General features: G+C 32.7%; 3 protein-coding genes across 4 annotated transcripts; all 3 read right to left on the bottom strand.

The window, feature by feature from the left end:
• Positions 1–6: 6 nt before the first annotated feature.
• LOC149732407 (histone deacetylase 11-like) lies at positions 7–4,423 on the bottom strand. 2 transcript variants are annotated; one of them, XM_089882445.1, is made up of 8 exons: positions 4,103–4,423; positions 3,862–4,007; positions 3,528–3,628; positions 3,183–3,209; positions 2,072–2,308; positions 1,593–1,765; positions 878–1,043; positions 7–718 (listed from the first exon to the last, which is right to left on the bottom strand). In XM_089882445.1, the coding sequence occupies exons 1-8, from the start codon at positions 4,156–4,158 to the stop codon at positions 563–565; spliced, it is 1,062 nt and encodes a 353-aa protein (XP_089738571.1). In that variant the 5' UTR covers positions 4,159–4,423; the 3' UTR covers positions 7–562. The 2 variants fall into 2 exon arrangements, with proteins under 2 accessions (XP_089738571.1, XP_089738572.1); XM_089882446.1 differs by lacking the exon at positions 3,183–3,209 and having other exon boundaries at positions 4,103–4,416.
• Positions 4,424–4,613: 190 nt separating this feature from the next.
• Positions 4,614–6,379, bottom strand: LOC149732406 (isopentenyl-diphosphate Delta-isomerase 1-like). Its single transcript, XM_089882451.1, has 5 exons — positions 6,246–6,379; positions 5,842–6,031; positions 5,568–5,698; positions 5,191–5,334; positions 4,614–4,942 (listed from the first exon to the last, which is right to left on the bottom strand). The coding sequence occupies exons 1-5, from the start codon at positions 6,366–6,368 to the stop codon at positions 4,766–4,768; spliced, it is 765 nt and encodes a 254-aa protein (XP_089738577.1). The 5' UTR covers positions 6,369–6,379; the 3' UTR covers positions 4,614–4,765.
• A 17-nt stretch (positions 6,380–6,396) lies between these two features.
• LOC149732405 (alpha-1,6-mannosylglycoprotein 6-beta-N-acetylglucosaminyltransferase A-like) lies at positions 6,397–16,445 on the bottom strand. The gene is made up of 17 exons (XM_089882430.1): positions 16,310–16,445; positions 15,815–15,964; positions 15,406–15,534; positions 15,268–15,347; positions 14,799–14,969; positions 14,331–14,492; positions 13,666–13,835; positions 13,354–13,488; positions 12,864–12,997; positions 12,292–12,416; positions 11,513–11,665; positions 10,034–10,165; positions 9,659–9,716; positions 9,268–9,350; positions 8,654–8,782; positions 8,322–8,512; positions 6,397–8,067 (listed from the first exon to the last, which is right to left on the bottom strand). The coding sequence occupies exons 1-17, from the start codon at positions 16,431–16,433 to the stop codon at positions 7,935–7,937; spliced, it is 2,259 nt and encodes a 752-aa protein (XP_089738556.1). The 5' UTR covers positions 16,434–16,445; the 3' UTR covers positions 6,397–7,934.
• Positions 16,446–16,483: the final 38 nt, after the last annotated feature.

The raw sequence follows: 16,483 nt of genomic DNA, 5'->3' as shown, positions 1-16,483 counted from the left end.
GTTTAAAAACTATTTCAAAATTGTCAGTTAAGATTTTAATTACCAGTTTCATTTACCAGTTAAAATTAAAACTGAATCTGAGAAGTTAATCAATTATAAACCACTATATTGCACACTGTGCAATACTACACAAGCATCATCACTAAGTGCTACTACATAAATAAGATAAACAAAACAGTCTTAATAGGTTTTTCATGTAGATAAAATAAAGTGGAACTGAGAGAAAGAGAAATAAATAAATACAGTGGAGTGCATAGCATATATGAATGGATTTTCAAATGCATCTTAGCACATCAAAACTGTGACAAGCAATATGGCAAATTTAAAATGCCTTAACAACAGGAGTCATGCTGTGCTTGTCAAAAATGGTGCTGACTATGAAAAAGTTGTTGTATGGAGAACTGTTTAAGATGGAGTCCAGAATGCAATAACACTCGTTGCATGACCAACATACATAAACAGCCTGGGTGTTGGGGTAATGAGCCAAAGATGCCCTAAATCTCAGATATCCGACAAGGACCTTAGCCATATAGATTACATTACAATGTAGCTTTGCAATGTATCACAGATCAATCAGGCCATTATTTCTAAGTGATAAGATTGAGTTTGCGATTATCCTTGCTGTTGTTCGTTGGTATCCTCCTGAAGTAAGCATTACTATGGGAATTCCTCTTCCTTTGGCTAATGCAAATACTATTTCATCACGTTTCACAATACCCTGTTTGAAATAAATATAACTGTGATAAATTCTCTAAATCTTTTGGTGTGTTTTAGGACATCAATTTTTTGTTTTAATGTGGTTATCAATTATCAATATTTTAATAATTAACATCTTAGTGAACACTTAACAACTTCAATACATATATTAATAAATAACCTCTGCTGATATATTAAGACGTCCGAGTTGGTCTCCTTGCAAAATATCAGTCCCTGCATTGTACACAATGAGTTGTGGATCAAATTCACCGATAGATTCGGTTAAATGGGATTTTACAAGAGGGAGATAGGTCTGATCATCAACTCCACTTGTAAGTTCGACTTTCCTGAATAAAATAAGTTTTGAGATATTTCTTAACAGTTTAAGACAGCGGTGTGCAACCTTTAAAATATGAGATCCGGGTATAAATTACAGGGGGACCGCGGGCCCAAAGTTATTTAACAAATACTTGTAGGACCAGGAATACTTTCCTTTTGTCTTTGATCTTATGATATTAAAAAGGGGTTATCTCCATGCAGAAATATAAGGTTCAGAAGAATAAATTTCTGAAGTAAAACTTTTAATTTTATTGTCATACTAAATAAAATGAGTAAAAGTATGCAACTGACTTAGCAGTATAGGAGAAGGAATACTATTACAAAATCTGAAAAACTGAGACCATGAGGCTAAAACATGCATAAATCCTGGACCAATGCCCATGCTATAGTAAATAAGACATTAGACCTGTAAAATACAGAGCTAGGTGTATTTTTAGTAAATATTCCATCTTTTTAACAAATTTAAAAATAATGGAACCTTAGACAACAGCCAAAAGGTGTACAATTTTTTTTTAAATTATTTAAAATTTAAAACTATGCTTAAACACTGCAGTAACCTTTTAATTCCTCGCTTAGCATAACCGTCATGAGGATAGATATTGCGATTATAAACATCCATTACAAACACACGATCGTCGAACATGAAATCTCGGGCGTAACCATTTCCCTGGTGTGCGTCAAGGTCAACCACCATAACTCGCTTGATGGCATCAAATTTCGCAAAAACAAACTGCAAAAAATGGTATTTAATACAAATAATACAATTGTGCATGAGATTGTGATTTATGAGCGACCATTGACAAGGTGTAAAATATTTTTTTGTAATTTAATATAAAATGCTTTTAACATTTACACTGATAATTCATTTTTAAGTATTTTAAGGTTTTATTCTCACCAGTATTATTTACAATATGCGTAAACTTATTAAAACGCAGGGCAGGCAGCGAAATTAGACACACACTCCCTGCCACCCCAGGTTTTAAATATATGGCTGTAAAAAGGTGGTGTAAGACCACCAGAATATCGCTACACTCACCTTTATTAATAAAGTGATGTCTGCATAGGCACAGAAGCCGCCACCCCGGTCACCAGAGCAATGGTGGAACCCTCCACCAATGTTGATTGCCCACCCTCTTTCTATTGCAAGTTTCCCAGCAAGGACACTGCCACCAGTTTGTAGACGAAGGGGAAGAAGCACTTTTCGTTGCACAATGAAGTTTGGAAGCAAAGCCACAGGTGGGACTTCTGTTATTCTCGCCACATTGGCGCTCCACTGTTGTTAGAAAGTAAAATAGAGTTATGGTTTGTGGTTTAAGTAGAAAGATTTGGTTAAGCTAATTTGACAATGATAGCAACATTACAGAAAGTGCATCGTAAAGCAAAAGCTTAATCATATTGATAATTGTGCAATTGCAAATATTTCATTAAAATCTTACTAAATAGAAATATGCAGCAGATTTTTATTATTCACGGATAATTGAACCTGAATAATTAAAACCTAACAACATTGCTGGTATCGTAGTATGTATTGCATATTTTAGTGAAAATGTATACAAGACTCAAAATGTGAAGTGAATGAATGTGGGAAATGCATGCCATGAAAAATTAAAACAAGTTGGCTTTTAAATCATGATGAAAAATCAATCATGACATGAAAATCAATACAACATTTCACACCATGCAAGCTGTTGCTATTCCACTTCCAAACCAGAGCAAACAAACTAACACACTATCTAAACAACTGCAGTCTATATGAGTTCTAAGTTTAAATACATGACTTATTCTTATTGGCTTGATGGCTTCTTCTAAAACGGCTATAACAGACTTATGGAACAAAGATAAAGGATTTACGATTGCTAAAAGTTTGTAAAATGCACTTTAAAAAAGTAAACATACATTTATTTTTAATATGTAATGCCAAGTGCTAAGTGGACATAGATGCATTCAAAAGTTAAAGAACCGCTATACTGCAACCATCAACAAAAAGGTCATTACTGGCCATTTATAGCTAATAGCTTTCTTTTACTAAAAGCACTGCAGACTAATTACAAATTAGAACGCCAAATGGTATTGTGTACAGTGTATAGTGTACAAACTGTGTAAAAAACTACACAGTGCCATTTCTCATTTCATTACATTATTCCTACCTTACGAATGCCAGCAACAGATTTTTCCTTTAGCATAAGCAACAATAAGAATTGGTTAGTTGTAAGTATGGTATATTAGCCTTAACTATACACTCAAGTATAAGCGAATGCCTGAACAAGTTTGCAATGTTATAATATGATTTTTACTAATATTTTGAACCTGTTTATCCTATCATGCATTTGTTTTAAATAAAGTACTTCTAAACAAAAAGGTAAAAACAAACCAAAACAATGCGAATAAAAGTATAAATAAGCATTTGATAAATTAGACCCATACTATATAAAGGTATAAACCAAGCAGCATATAAATTAAGCATGTAATTAATGCATAATTAATGGGCTTACCTTTAAGCTGCTTAGATATTCTTTTGAATGCGCAATCAGTAGATCACGCTCTGTTGGCTCCAATGGTTGAAAATGTTGGTTGTTTTGAAGTAACTTGTCATCTGTAATAAACCAAACTATGCTAAAAATTCACTATATTTTTGCATATTTACCTGCCCAGTGCCCATATTGTAAATTGTAATATGAATTTTTATAAATTCTTTATGTTTTGTTTAAAAATGTATTTTAACTTGTTAGTTATTACTTCACCAAAGATGGTTTTAGCTTATAAAATTGTATCATACATACCTTTTATATTAAAAATGACCAGAAAATCTGTGTTTTATGTACCTACCTATGAGAAATTGATAAACTTTTCCCCATTTTCCGGAATCAAACGGGTGAAGTGCCTCCAAACCAAGAAATGAAATATTGTAGCTTTGGTGATAAACCAAAGGCCATTTTGTTACATCAGATTCCACATTATACAGTTGAGAGATTCTGTATTTTACAGCATCAATATTCACGTAAATGTTCTAGATGTATTATGTATATTCAAATATTCAGAATTCAGCCAAGGTACCACAAAAACTTACGCAAAAGCGGGATCTTGCTGCTCTGTTTCAGTTGCTTCGTTTTCCTGCTGTTCCATGAAACTTATAAGCAAAAAATTCGTGCATAAACTGAATGATTCACATCATTTGTTCTACACAGCTAGATACTAGCTTCAATTAAATGCTCAGAACTGAGCGTAAACAAATGATGACGCATACAACAAACGTCATTGCTTCCCTTGTGTAACGCCTTTTTCACAAATTTACCTTTTTTTCTACTACTCGTTTTTGAACTCTCTCTATTTTGTAATTCAAGTGTAAATCAAAGAGATTGACTCTCTTTGAGTAATCAATGCATATATCACTACTAAAACAGTTTATACATTGATTGTAATACACACAAACTAAATACAGAATCTTGCTAGCTAACAAAAATAAGATTTCTTTTTTCCCTGTCTCTGCATTGCTTTGTCCTTACCATAACAAAAGAATAAATAGAAATGTGTTTTTTATAACATTTTTTTTGCAGATAAAACACAATTTATCACTATCACACACTACTGCAACGTTTATTTGAAGGCATATAAAACGAATTTACAAAGCACTCATAGTTCTACAAAACAGAACCATTTTGACATTTTTTGTTAAAAGCATTAGTATCGGATACTTTTATACACTTTTATGGCTAATGAAATTACATGAGTATTAGGTACATCTTACAATATCATTTTGATCTTTTACAGCTTTCAAGTTTTCAATATTATCCCACCATTTAAACAAATGGGAGTGGAGAATAAGTTTAAACCATGGTGTTAAAGGTACCCCAGCATTCTCACATTCTTTAGTGAAATCTTTCATTCCATCTTTAGAAACATAGCGTACCTGTAAAAAAGCATTGTAATAAAAAAGCATTGTACTTTAACACTATGTTGGCACATAAACCAACTGACAAAGAACAGTGTTGTAACAATGGTCACTGTCCGCTAATAACAATGGTCACTGTCACTCACTGCCCTCTAATAGTGCGGACTTATTACCCGCCACCCGAGGATACATAAAATTACATTGATTTAATCAGGTAAATGGCTATAATTATAGTTTCAAACTCACAGAATATCGTATTAACTTACCTCTGAAACCTCATTTGGGTTGACGTTTAAATCTACATCCTTACGTGCAAACAGAACGTGATCAATTTCATGCTCACCCCATTTATCACTGCAACTTGCTTTGTAGTGAATTCGTGTAATGAAAGAGATGTCACAGATTGGTAACTAAATTTAAAACATTATGTACAGCTGTAATAGATAATGGCATGAATTAGAAAGTTTTAAGGGTTAGAATATGTATTCATTACAAGACACTATCATAAAATGTAGATAACTAAATTTCTAAATTGTTTATTTATTATATGGCACACTATAACGAGTAATGATACTATATGTTTCTTGCAAATCCGGTATATAAAATGTGTAAAAGTCAAAACAACTGAAGTATGCAACTAAACCTGGTTAATGGGTACTCCTAATTCATCTTTTAACCTTCTCTGTGCTGCATGTCTCACACCATAACTCTGTTTTTCTTCAAGTTCAGTTGCATTATGTAATGGGTGACTACAGCATGTGTTAGTGTAGTAACCTTAGGATTAAAGTACCTGTCAATAGACCTCTTTACAACAACATACAATTTTACATTTATTTTAATGCACAATGTTATGCAGCTGTACTATAACAAACTCTACAAAATGTTATACCACTGAATAAATAATGAATTACATATACCTGGAAATGTTATTTTTGCGTTTGCTCTCTTTTGCATCAAGAGTTCATTTTTTGAATTAAAAAGGAAAAGACTAAATGCTCTATGAAGTGGAGGGCCATTACTTAACAAGTGGCAGTCAAGTTTTGAGCGTGGCCCAATCACATTATCATCACTATCAACTTCTATGCACTCTTCCTTCATTAGTTTAACCTGGAAGTGTAAACAATTGGACTTACATGAGTATAAAGCCTGTTTTACCACCTATATTCATATCTCATATGAATACAAAATTGATCACAACTTTACTTAAACAGTTGAACTTAAAAAGTTGTTTATCTTGATTATAAATTTTGAAAAAGTAAAGTTACAATTTTACTCGTGTTCATGTTAGTCTATATGTTATATTATGATTCACAGAACTTACTTGACTTGTGTCATAGGTATTTAAATCAACAGAATCAGCCATTCTGCCACTCGTAGAGAATGGGTTTTTCAAATGTGAAACAACGAATTTTGATAAATTTGCAATACAAGTTGTATTTAACATAATAAAACCTACATGCCAAGAAAGTTACCTAGAGTAAGAAATGAGAATATGATGACTTAAAAAGGTACAAATTATAACAGCGCTAATTACTTGATCACATTTACTAGGATATTACATCATTGGTAAAAATGAAAAGACCACCAGTACAAAACAGTAAATGATTGGAATATTTATAAAAACTAAATATAGTTAAGCTATTTAACAAAAACACCCATCAAAAAAAGCATTAAAAAGCAGCTTATTTCCAAAGTACTTAACCACAGTAAAAAAAAATTAAATCAAGATCACCACTGCTATAATAAAATGATATACATGTACAGATAATGTATTGAAATACGAATATTTATGCTTTGTGGTATTGGTTTATAAAACAAGTTTGTAATGCCAACGTTCACTTTTGTATTAAACAAATATTAGTCCTGTTGGGCTTGCGGGATACTGTTTTAGCACTGAAGCGGTTAGATGTATTGTCTATTCAAAAGGATGGAAATCTCAGTTTCAGTGTTGTTATAGGAATTGCCTCAAAATAGAAGCGAGTAGTTACAACACTTTTAGGATTACAAGTTTCAAAAAACAATTTGAATAACTGGTTAAACATATTGGATATGAGGGTACATATATATTTGAAAATATTGCATAAAGTAAACAGGATTACAAAAAGCATGGCTATCAGCACAGCAGCGAGAATTATTGATGAGCACTTTTACACAAAACAGCTTCATTTCATTATTTTACAAAGTTTAAAAAAAGAATTGCTAGATCCTGGACCAAGATTTTTCACAGTATTGATAAATTACCAATTAAATGTCAACCAAAAAATAATTTTTTGATGGCTTGTTATTGCAGCATTTTAAGCTATTGAAACTTAATATTATTGTTTCATAATTAAAAATACAGCGTAGCAAAGGTGAGAAAAGCACAACATAAACTTTGTTAAAAAAACAAAACCAAACATTGTACCCGATTTGTAAGCTATAGATTTATGGGGTATATGAATGCATAGAATTACGATTTAAATAGTCCGTTGGGTAATTTGAGAGTTAAAATAGCTTTAATAATTAGGCACTGGTATGCTACTGAGAAGTGGGCTTTCCAGATAGGCAGCAAAAATAGGGTAAACACTTCACTGCATTAAACAGACTGCTGCTAAGTTAAATGATTACACAAATTGCAGTTTGCGAAAAACAATAGCATTTGGTGAAAACAATAGTAATGAAAGTATCAATATGTTGGAACTTATAGTAAACTGAATAATACGAAGTAAATATAACTGCAATGAAAGAAATTATTGCGATTCCATTTCATGAAGAAAAAGATAATATTGTCAATCAAAAATTCAAGGCCACGCAATAATCTGTGGGAAGCTAGCAGAGAAAGCTGCTGTATAAGTCGCAAAATTCTTCTTTTACAGGAATAAGTTCTGTGTTGTTATTTTAAAAGTTTCAAAAAACAGGAACTCGAGAAAGAGGTATTGTACCAATCACTTGAAGAAAATCGCTGAATCTTCGTTATACGAAGTATTGTCCATGTAAGTGCACTAGTTGGTGTAGAATGTGCAGCCTGTTGCTACGTCCATGGCAGACAAGCTTTACACAGTGCAACTTGGCCTTTAATAAAGTTCCGACAAGGGCAAATATGGTGGAGATTGGTGTAGCGACCAGCGCAGCTGAACAGTAGTTTGTCACTTTGAATGTAGCATCTGAAGGTCAATTAAAAGCGGTATGACAAACAAAATAGAATCAGTTTCAGTCACCTTAAATTTGCAATCTTTTGTAGGATTTTTGTGTTGTCGTACCCAAGGACTTGTACACCTACAATGGTAGCAACGACAAGGTTCAATCCTTAACCCCTGGGTTAGAGGCAAGCGCAGTAACCACTGTGTCAAGGTGCCAATTTAAAGGTTTTTTTACCTTGCCCTTTGTATTAAAATGCACAAGAAATAAATAAACTTACATTCCATCTGCATGGGCTGGGTAGTCAATCTCTGTTTCTGCCCCTTCAGGAGCTTTAAACTGGTCGCATTTTATGCCTTGCTGCTCGAAGTGTGTACGCAGATTAATATAAGGGAAGTAAGCAGGTTCGCAGATCATTTCCTGCGCTGCGCACGCCTCCACACATGTCTGTCGGCCAGTTGTTTCAACCGTCTGTGTCATTACATAAAGGTAATATTTTAGTGCAAAAAAACAAACGAATTACTGCTATTCAAAAGAATTGCAATATGGCAAAATAGGAGCTGCAGTAAGACAAAATATATCTATAGGGAAAAAAAGGCTTTTTATACAAACCTTCAATGAAGTTATGGGAGGCCATGTAGGTGTTGCGTCTGAAGTGCAAAAATCCTGCTTTTCCACCAACAAGCCAAGCCTTTCTAACATACCCAAGCAGGTAAACTCATAGGGCATGTATGGTTCAACCTTAAATGCAAATACAATAAACACATAGCCAGTACAACAATAGTTTGTAATTTCAAATCTAGAATTTTGGGGTTCTAAAAATAATAATATGGACTTAAAGGCAGTTAAGTTTTAGAAGTCTTCTATACCTCAGCTTATTAATTCAGACTTTACTTTTCACTCAAGCAAAAATATGGTGTTCTCTAAAACTAAGATTAACTATATGTGGAGAAAACTTGTGGTAGTATAAGCTATTCCATATAGCATATAAGGCATGACAGTTTTGTAACAATGAGATGTAATATCAATATATTGAATATTTCATGTGAAAATTTTAACTGGTAGTGCCGTTCCATAAGTAAATAGCAATGTACTTTAAGTGTCACTCAAAAAGCTAATACCATAAAGTGAAAATTTAATACCTGGCATGGATTATATTTACATGGTCGCGTCTAGATTTGAATAACCCGCAAAAAATTCAGCCTTAGGCTCTATTCTATTCTTACATTTGGACGATTGAAAATTTCAGTCAGAATTTCTTTTACTTCCTCCATATTGTCTTTGTCTACGTCATAAACGTGTGGGCGACCTGAAAAAACAAATTGTAAAAGGAATTCCTGGAATCCATAAAAATGGATATATGGCAGAATGAATGATGATGTAAAAATGTGAAAATAGACTACTTGGTTTTTACATGGATTTTCTATATATATATAATATTTTTTTTTATAAAGACTATCCCAAAATGTATTTAAATAAAAGACAAATGGTAAATATGTAATATGTTGTATTCTTGTATATAACATATATTAACATTTTTCTGTAATATAAAAAAACAGAATATTTTATTTTTGCCTAAATACAGAGAAAACTTATGTTTTTGGTTTCAGCACTCACCGATGAAGGATGAAGTATATGGATGCTGTGATGTAAGTTGACGACTGGTTGGTTTGCCCTGTTACAAATAATAATTAGCGGTGTCAATCATATTGAAAGGCTAGCTATACTACTGACCGACATACAATACACTCAAGTGACTGTGGGTATGAGAAAACTACCATGCGGTAGTAAACACACAGAAAAAAGCTTGTTTAGTTCAGTAAACAGTTCTGTTTGACATATAGGTCATTGCCCTAAAAATCTGCCGGATGTTTCATTTTTTTAAACCTAAGTTCCAGCAGCGGCAATAATTTCTTGGATACATGCTTTGACATTTTAAAGTGATTTGATATTTTTTTTAGGCATTAATTTTTTTTAACAAAATTTTTTTACCTTAAAGAAATTGGTTGCTTTCACATAACTTGGACTTCCTTCCTTAAAAATTACGTTAAGAAACACCGCCCCATTAGCTATCGCTTCAAGGGGTGCAGGCCCTTCGTATGGAAAACCCATTCCAACAAAAACCTGTTTAGAAAAACATATATATAAAATACAAAACTAATTTGGTAATCCGGCAAGTGTAGACACGCGTAAGCCAATTACAAAATGATTAATTGTAAATTTATATAACAAAACCCCATTTAAAAAAAAATATACATTAAGAGAATGTAACGAACAGAATTAATCTGCTAATCTGGCACATAGACACCCTTGTGGCTGACTTCAAAATCAATTTAAAATTATCACACACATCACTATCAGTGCATTACCAGACACCTGATAAACAATAATTTAATACATACATCATTAAAAAAAACGTGGAAAATGAGTTTAATGTTTGATTATATAGTGGGGTGAGGTAAGATGGGGGATTCAATATTCAAATACCTTAAACGTGTTTTAAACAATTTACAACGATCTTTAGGAGTAGCGAAGATACCGTTTTATAATTCTTTCAATGTTCTTTGTTTTACTATCAAACAAGACGAGAAAATAGAATAAAAAGGTGTCACATCTTCACCCATCCTACTATTTTAAGTTCTGAAAAATGGCAACATAGAACAATTTTTTAAACCAGGCATTATTACAAAATGTTCAGAAATGCCACATAACAAACACGTATTGTGAACATAATGATATATTGAATTAACAATGCATTAAATCATTCAGGATGCGAATCAAACAATGCCTCTTTGTCTCTCAATAGGTTAACGTATTGTGGATGTACTATTGTATGCAATGTAACGATGTGATCTATTCGAATATTGTGTGTTTAGCAGATCTGTGTAAAGCAAATTGTATTGCTAAGATATGAATAACAAATCAATCGCTTTTGTCTTTTTGTTTAAATATGCCTTCAGGGTGTTAAAATTTACACATCATTCCTATTTATAACAGATGCAATAACAGTAAATGTCATAAAAGTGGTAGTTAAACAATTAAGACATAAAAAATTTGATTTTTAAAGTGCAGACATGGAAATTGCCTTATTTAGCTTGTTTTATTTATTTATTAATTACCACACAAATCATCAAATATATTATTCAATTAGTCTTCTGAACCTAATTAAATCTTAGAACTAAAGCAAATTAAAGAACCAATCAGTGAAACCGTTCAGTTCTTTGAAAATGTTGCGAATTATGTATGTACCAGATGTACAAGCCACTGAGTTGTAGCTGTTTTGTTCGATGGTAAATAATTTAGCGAATTTCAATTAAAATTTCAAAAGGCAATAAAATAAAACACAGTGATGCTAAACCTGAACAGGCATTCAGTAATATATTCCTACCATCTAAATACAATATGTCATGACCTAAACCACACTAAAGCCTATTGATTATAATTAGGGCATTAAGCATTAAGTATTCCGACCTTTGTTTTACGCAGCAGAGAATGCAGTTGTATTCCGGGTAAAACCCCGTGATTTTCCACAAAAGCAGGAACATGCTGCAACTCATTGCTAGCATCAACTGTCCCATGAACTGAGGATAACTTGTGAATTGCTTCAATGTATGCTTCACTGCCCTAAATGTGTATCAGAGTAATTATGTATTGAATTGTATGGGTTTAAAACCTGCCAGCAAAAGCTCTTATTTCTTGGATAGAAGTTTTTGACATTTTTTTTGTAAAAAGTTTGGTATTTTTTAACATGTTTAAATGCCGTAAACAATTTAGCTTTTGTTGAGTTTAGTTACATAATGATAATGCACATTTAATGCTGATAGACATAGGTTTTACCTTTTATGTTGGCACAAAAACAACTGCAAAATTACTGAATAAATATAGCTAGTTAGACAATAACCACATAATTCTAATAGATAAGTAAGGCAAACAATTTTAAACGTGTACAGGTCGGGTATTACCGCAAACTTGTATAGTGAAAGTTGTTGTGCTTTTGCAAATACAAAACTGGTCGCTCAAACAGGCACTTACAGCCACTTCTAAGTGTGTTTTCAGCTGTCTGTTTCAGCGTGGCTAAATCTATCTCTAAACCAAACTATCGTATCATTACACCTCTTCACTTAAACTTATTGACCACATCATTCACTGTCTCATTAATTATTAATTAAAGTAAACCTCATTACATGGTAATTGAACTTAAGCTTTAAATTGGTATTGAAATAAAATGACCAACATAGTATCTGCCTTACCTCCCAAAAAGAATCTTTTTTCCCATAGACTAGTGATATATTTTCCTTCTTGTTGTTGGTGTCAATACTGACGTTATTGTGCTGCTCAATCACAAAACCCAGGAATGTGTTGTCTGGTGTGTGAGCTGGAAATGAGATTTGTTTATCACCGAATTCAAGTTAACTGATATTACTAATATCAAATTACGGATTCAAAATTACTCCAAATTTTCCTTTAATTGGGAATTGGTAAGACTTACAGGATTAAAATTCAGTTTTTGTATTAAAATTAAATTAAAACTTTCAAGAGCAATTGTGGTGAAAAACATAAATAGCCACAAGTGTTCTTATCTCACAGGATGTTTATTACGCTGTCTGCTAGCACATCATGCTTGAACTTTTAGATTAATTTTTTTAAATGCTCTTTGCAGGTTCAAGTAAAGACCAAACAATTTGTATTAAATTAAATAACAATCAGATTCAAGAAAATAACAAAAAACATCAATTAAAAATAAAATGTATTTTGTGAGATCTATATTTCGCCTAAAATGGGATCTATGAATAAAATTAACTCTTTAAACAAAATAACTTACGAAACATGGTGTTGAATTGCTTTGGGTGGAAATTCCATTTTCCCCATTGTGTAGAGCGCCTTTTTCTTTCCGCATAGGATGCATGGTTAAACTGGGGTTCAGTTCCAAAACTGTCTACCACACGTATTTCACATCTTAATAAATTGAAAAATTTACATGTATTTCACATCTTGAAAATATTGTTTATATTTTACATCTTAAAAAACTGTTTATGTATTTTACCCTTAAAAAAAATTCAAATTTTATTTCATTTCTTTTCTGCAAAAAGATTTAGAGGTGTGTCACAAATTTTACATGGAGGTCACAACAATAAAAATTGCCTCCCAAAAATCCCTTTGTTGTGTGTCATTCCACAACAGCCTTAACATAACCCACATGGCTTTATATTGCTTGGTTCTGGTTATATAGCTTGGTTCTGGTCCAATACATTTGGCATTTCCACACACAAGCGCTCAAACATGTAGGAATATTAGTCAATTTTAGTACGTACTGTAGGAGATGGAATTTATTCCCTGCCACTTGCTTCAACAGTCTTAAACCACTTATATCGGTGTAGAGAATATCATATGGTTTGGATTGCAGCGGGCAATTACTACTTGCCGAGGTCAAATAGGGAGCGAAGAGTCTGAAAAAATCAACAAAACAATATTTCAATAAAAAGAGCAACTTCAAATACAAACGATCTATTACAAGACAATCGACAGGTTATTCAACAATAGAATGTTTTGAAAGCAAATGAAGCTTAAGGAATAAAACACAAAGTCTTAAGACGTACACACAAACAAAGGCAACCTATACTCACTCTCCTAGCTGTTCCATAGAATTAGTGACCTTAATGTCATGGCCCAGAACATACAATGCGGTGATCAGATCTGACCACTGTACCAGCTCACCAAGTGGTCCACCTTTGAATGCATTGTCAGCTATCTTGAAGCCTGTCTCTTTGGCAAGTAAACCGAGTACGAGAAGAACCTTAAAACATGTCATTAATAATTAATTCCATTATTTATAGCCCACCAGGAAATGTCATTTGAGTGCAAACAGAATCTATCAGTTTGTCACATCAAAGAAAATGCCATCTGTTAAATATCACCCCTTAGTTAACTGTTAAAGGAAATAAGTTGCTACATACGAAAGTTATATGCAAATTAATCCAAAGCACAGTTTGTCAGGAGTGAAAACTCACACTGCAAGCTCCAATTCGAAGGTAGCATATAATCTTAACAAATAGCTGTATATCACATTTAAGAAGATAAATTCGTATACTAAAACAATTGTTGCAAATACAATGAATCACCTCAGGAAATTGATTGTCAACACACAGAATATTTCAATATAATTTATCATTCATGCACAATAACCTGTCAGAAAATTTTAAACAAACACAGAATAAACAACAGTAATAACATAACCATTATAAAACAAAAACTAAAACAATTTTTGTTTCGGACACATAACTTAACTTACTTTTTTTTGTTTCCAATTCCCTGCATCAAACTTTTCTTTCAGTGAACTCACGGCCTCCAGCCAGCTTCTTTCCATGCGCCTCATTCTCATTTTGATCCATTTATACTGCACGTCTCGACCAAGAATCGCGTACAAGTCCGTGAAATTTTGATTAAACACCAACTGTAGTGGAAGATTTAAGATTACATGTGTGTCACAAAACTATTGATTGGTCGACTTATCACGACATGCGTTGCACACGAAACTAAACCATTAGTTTATTATACAGTAATTGATTGGTCCCAGTTACACTAATTAGGCATGCTGCTATAATTTGTGTTCTGGTATGTCATCTACTAATTTTATGCAATCCACACACAAAGACACAATCACACAACTTTATTATTTAGCCTAGGGTGTTTTATGCCGACTAGGTTATATGTAAATTATAAAATACCCACAGAAGTAACTCAGACATAATAAACATACCGGTTTTGTTGGCTTTGACATTTTAATTTGCTCTGCAGAAGTGGTGTTGGTTTTATCTACAGGCGGGCACCAATGTTCCACCTCACTCAAGTAATGATAGATGGTACAATCTGAACCATCAACTCCCCACTTAGCATAACATTGATCAGACTTCCACATTTCTCTCATCCACTGTATATTGCAACTAGTTAGTTATAAAGAATAATAAGCAGAAGTATCACCATTTTAAGGTGATGTGTCCCACCAAGTTTTAAAACAAAGGTAAAATCATTTGTGTGGCACCTCAGTTTTAAGCTTAAAACACCCTATTTGGTGTCCACACAAAAAATCAGAATCATAAGGATATTGTATACACCACATTAATCAATGAGGTTACATGTTTGGCAAATATAAATGTCTTCATTTTAACAAAGGCAGCCAAAACTTTATTAGAAATTTAAATACCATGATATTTATTATTTATTCTTACAGCGATTTTAACTTTGCATGATCCATAAGCATCCAAATCAGGAAAAGGACATTCTTCTGATTTGCTTTGAATTATTGCACCTAAAGAATTAGGAACTGTCAATGTATGCCTAATAAAAAGTAAATTAATACTCTTTACCTGGGTTTTCAATGTTATGTGGAACAACAACATCTTTCGAATTTGTTTCCACTTTAGTTTCCAATGCATTCACTTTTGATTCCAAAAATACAATTCGATTTTTTAGGCTATCCAAAAAAACTGCAAAACCTGCAATAAAAAAATGTATTAAACCTAAATAGACTACAGATATATCAGATTGAGAAAGTTTAATTTTTTTAATTGGAAAGGTTTATTTTTTTGGGAGAAAAGTTTAAAATAAAAAAAAATCAAGAATTTATTTGGGCGAACTATGCATCAAACAGAGTAGAAAAGTGGGAAAAATTATGGAAAAGAAACAAAAAATGGGTGAAGGATAAGAGTATTTTTTCAAGTCTTTAGGCTTGTGTATCTGAAACTTAACTGGACTACATGAGCTGTGAACACTTACCCTGCATTGATTGTGGAAGAGATGGAAAATAACTTTTGGAGATGGTTGAAGGGGAACTCAACCCATTTGCTTCAGCAAGATGTCGAATGTATGAATCCCAACTTTTTATGATTTCTCCACGTTCTGCCTCTAGAGACTCAAGGTCCTCCACTAGGAATTATTTAAAATTGATAAAGCCATACATTTCATGTCATGCTTATAATCTAATCTTAATCTGGTTATTTCAGTAACCATTTCAGCATACATGAATTAGTAATGCTTTTGTTATAGCAAATTAATTAAGTACTTCCTCTTATACTGTATTATATTATATTATATTACAAAGTTACATTTACATGACGGTGTACCCACTTCTATAATATTACAAATTATTAAACAGTTGTAGACCCTATCTAATAAATGGAGAAGTGAATTTCAAAATATAATAAACGAATGAAATTTTTTTTCCACTCTTCAGTCAAGATAATGAAGAACGGGAGAGTTTATAAATCTTACCAGAGCTGTAAAACCTTGGTGGAAGAGAAGTTGCGTAGAAAATGAGGAAAACTAAACAGACAAACGTGAAAACTTTGGTTGGGAAAATCCGGACAGTTCTCCCGCATGCCCGTGATACAGGCATGATGCCCTTTAAACCTTTAATTTTGTATGGTTAAACAGCAAACATTGTGT

This window comes from Ciona robusta, chromosome 8, assembly GCF_009617815.1.
Source record: "Ciona robusta chromosome 8, ASM961781v2".
Lineage (NCBI taxonomy): Eukaryota > Metazoa > Chordata > Ascidiacea > Phlebobranchia > Cionidae > Ciona > Ciona robusta.
This window is presented reverse-complemented; position numbering and strand designations above follow the sequence as displayed.

Coding starts and splice junctions, on each gene's coding strand:
- LOC149732407 (XM_089882445.1), bottom strand. CDS start 4,158: ATGGAACAGCAGGAAAACGAAGCAACTGAAACAGAGCAGCAAGATCCC. Junction 3,210..3,527: donor AATATCTAAGCAGCTTAAAG/GTAAGCCCATTA, acceptor CTTATGCTAAAG/GAAAAATCTGTTGCTGGCAT. Junction 1,044..1,592: donor GCTAAGCGAGGAATTAAAAG/GTTACTGCAGTG, acceptor TATTTTATTCAG/GAAAGTCGAACTTACAAGTG.
- LOC149732406 (XM_089882451.1), bottom strand. CDS start 6,368: ATGTTAAATACAACTTGTATTGCAAATTTATCAAAATTCGTTGTTTCA. Junction 6,032..6,245: donor ATACCTATGACACAAGTCAA/GTAAGTTCTGTG, acceptor TTACACTTCCAG/GTTAAACTAATGAAGGAAGA. Junction 5,335..5,567: donor TAGGAGTACCCATTAACCAG/GTTTAGTTGCAT, acceptor TTTTAAATTTAG/TTACCAATCTGTGACATCTC.
- LOC149732405 (XM_089882430.1), bottom strand. CDS start 16,433: ATGCCTGTATCACGGGCATGCGGGAGAACTGTCCGGATTTTCCCAACC. Junction 13,836..14,330: donor GGAATTGGAAACAAAAAAAA/GTAAGTTAAGTT, acceptor ACATGTTTTAAG/GTTCTTCTCGTACTCGGTTT. Junction 8,513..8,653: donor CTCCCATAACTTCATTGAAG/GTTTGTATAAAA, acceptor GTAATGACACAG/ACGGTTGAAACAACTGGCCG.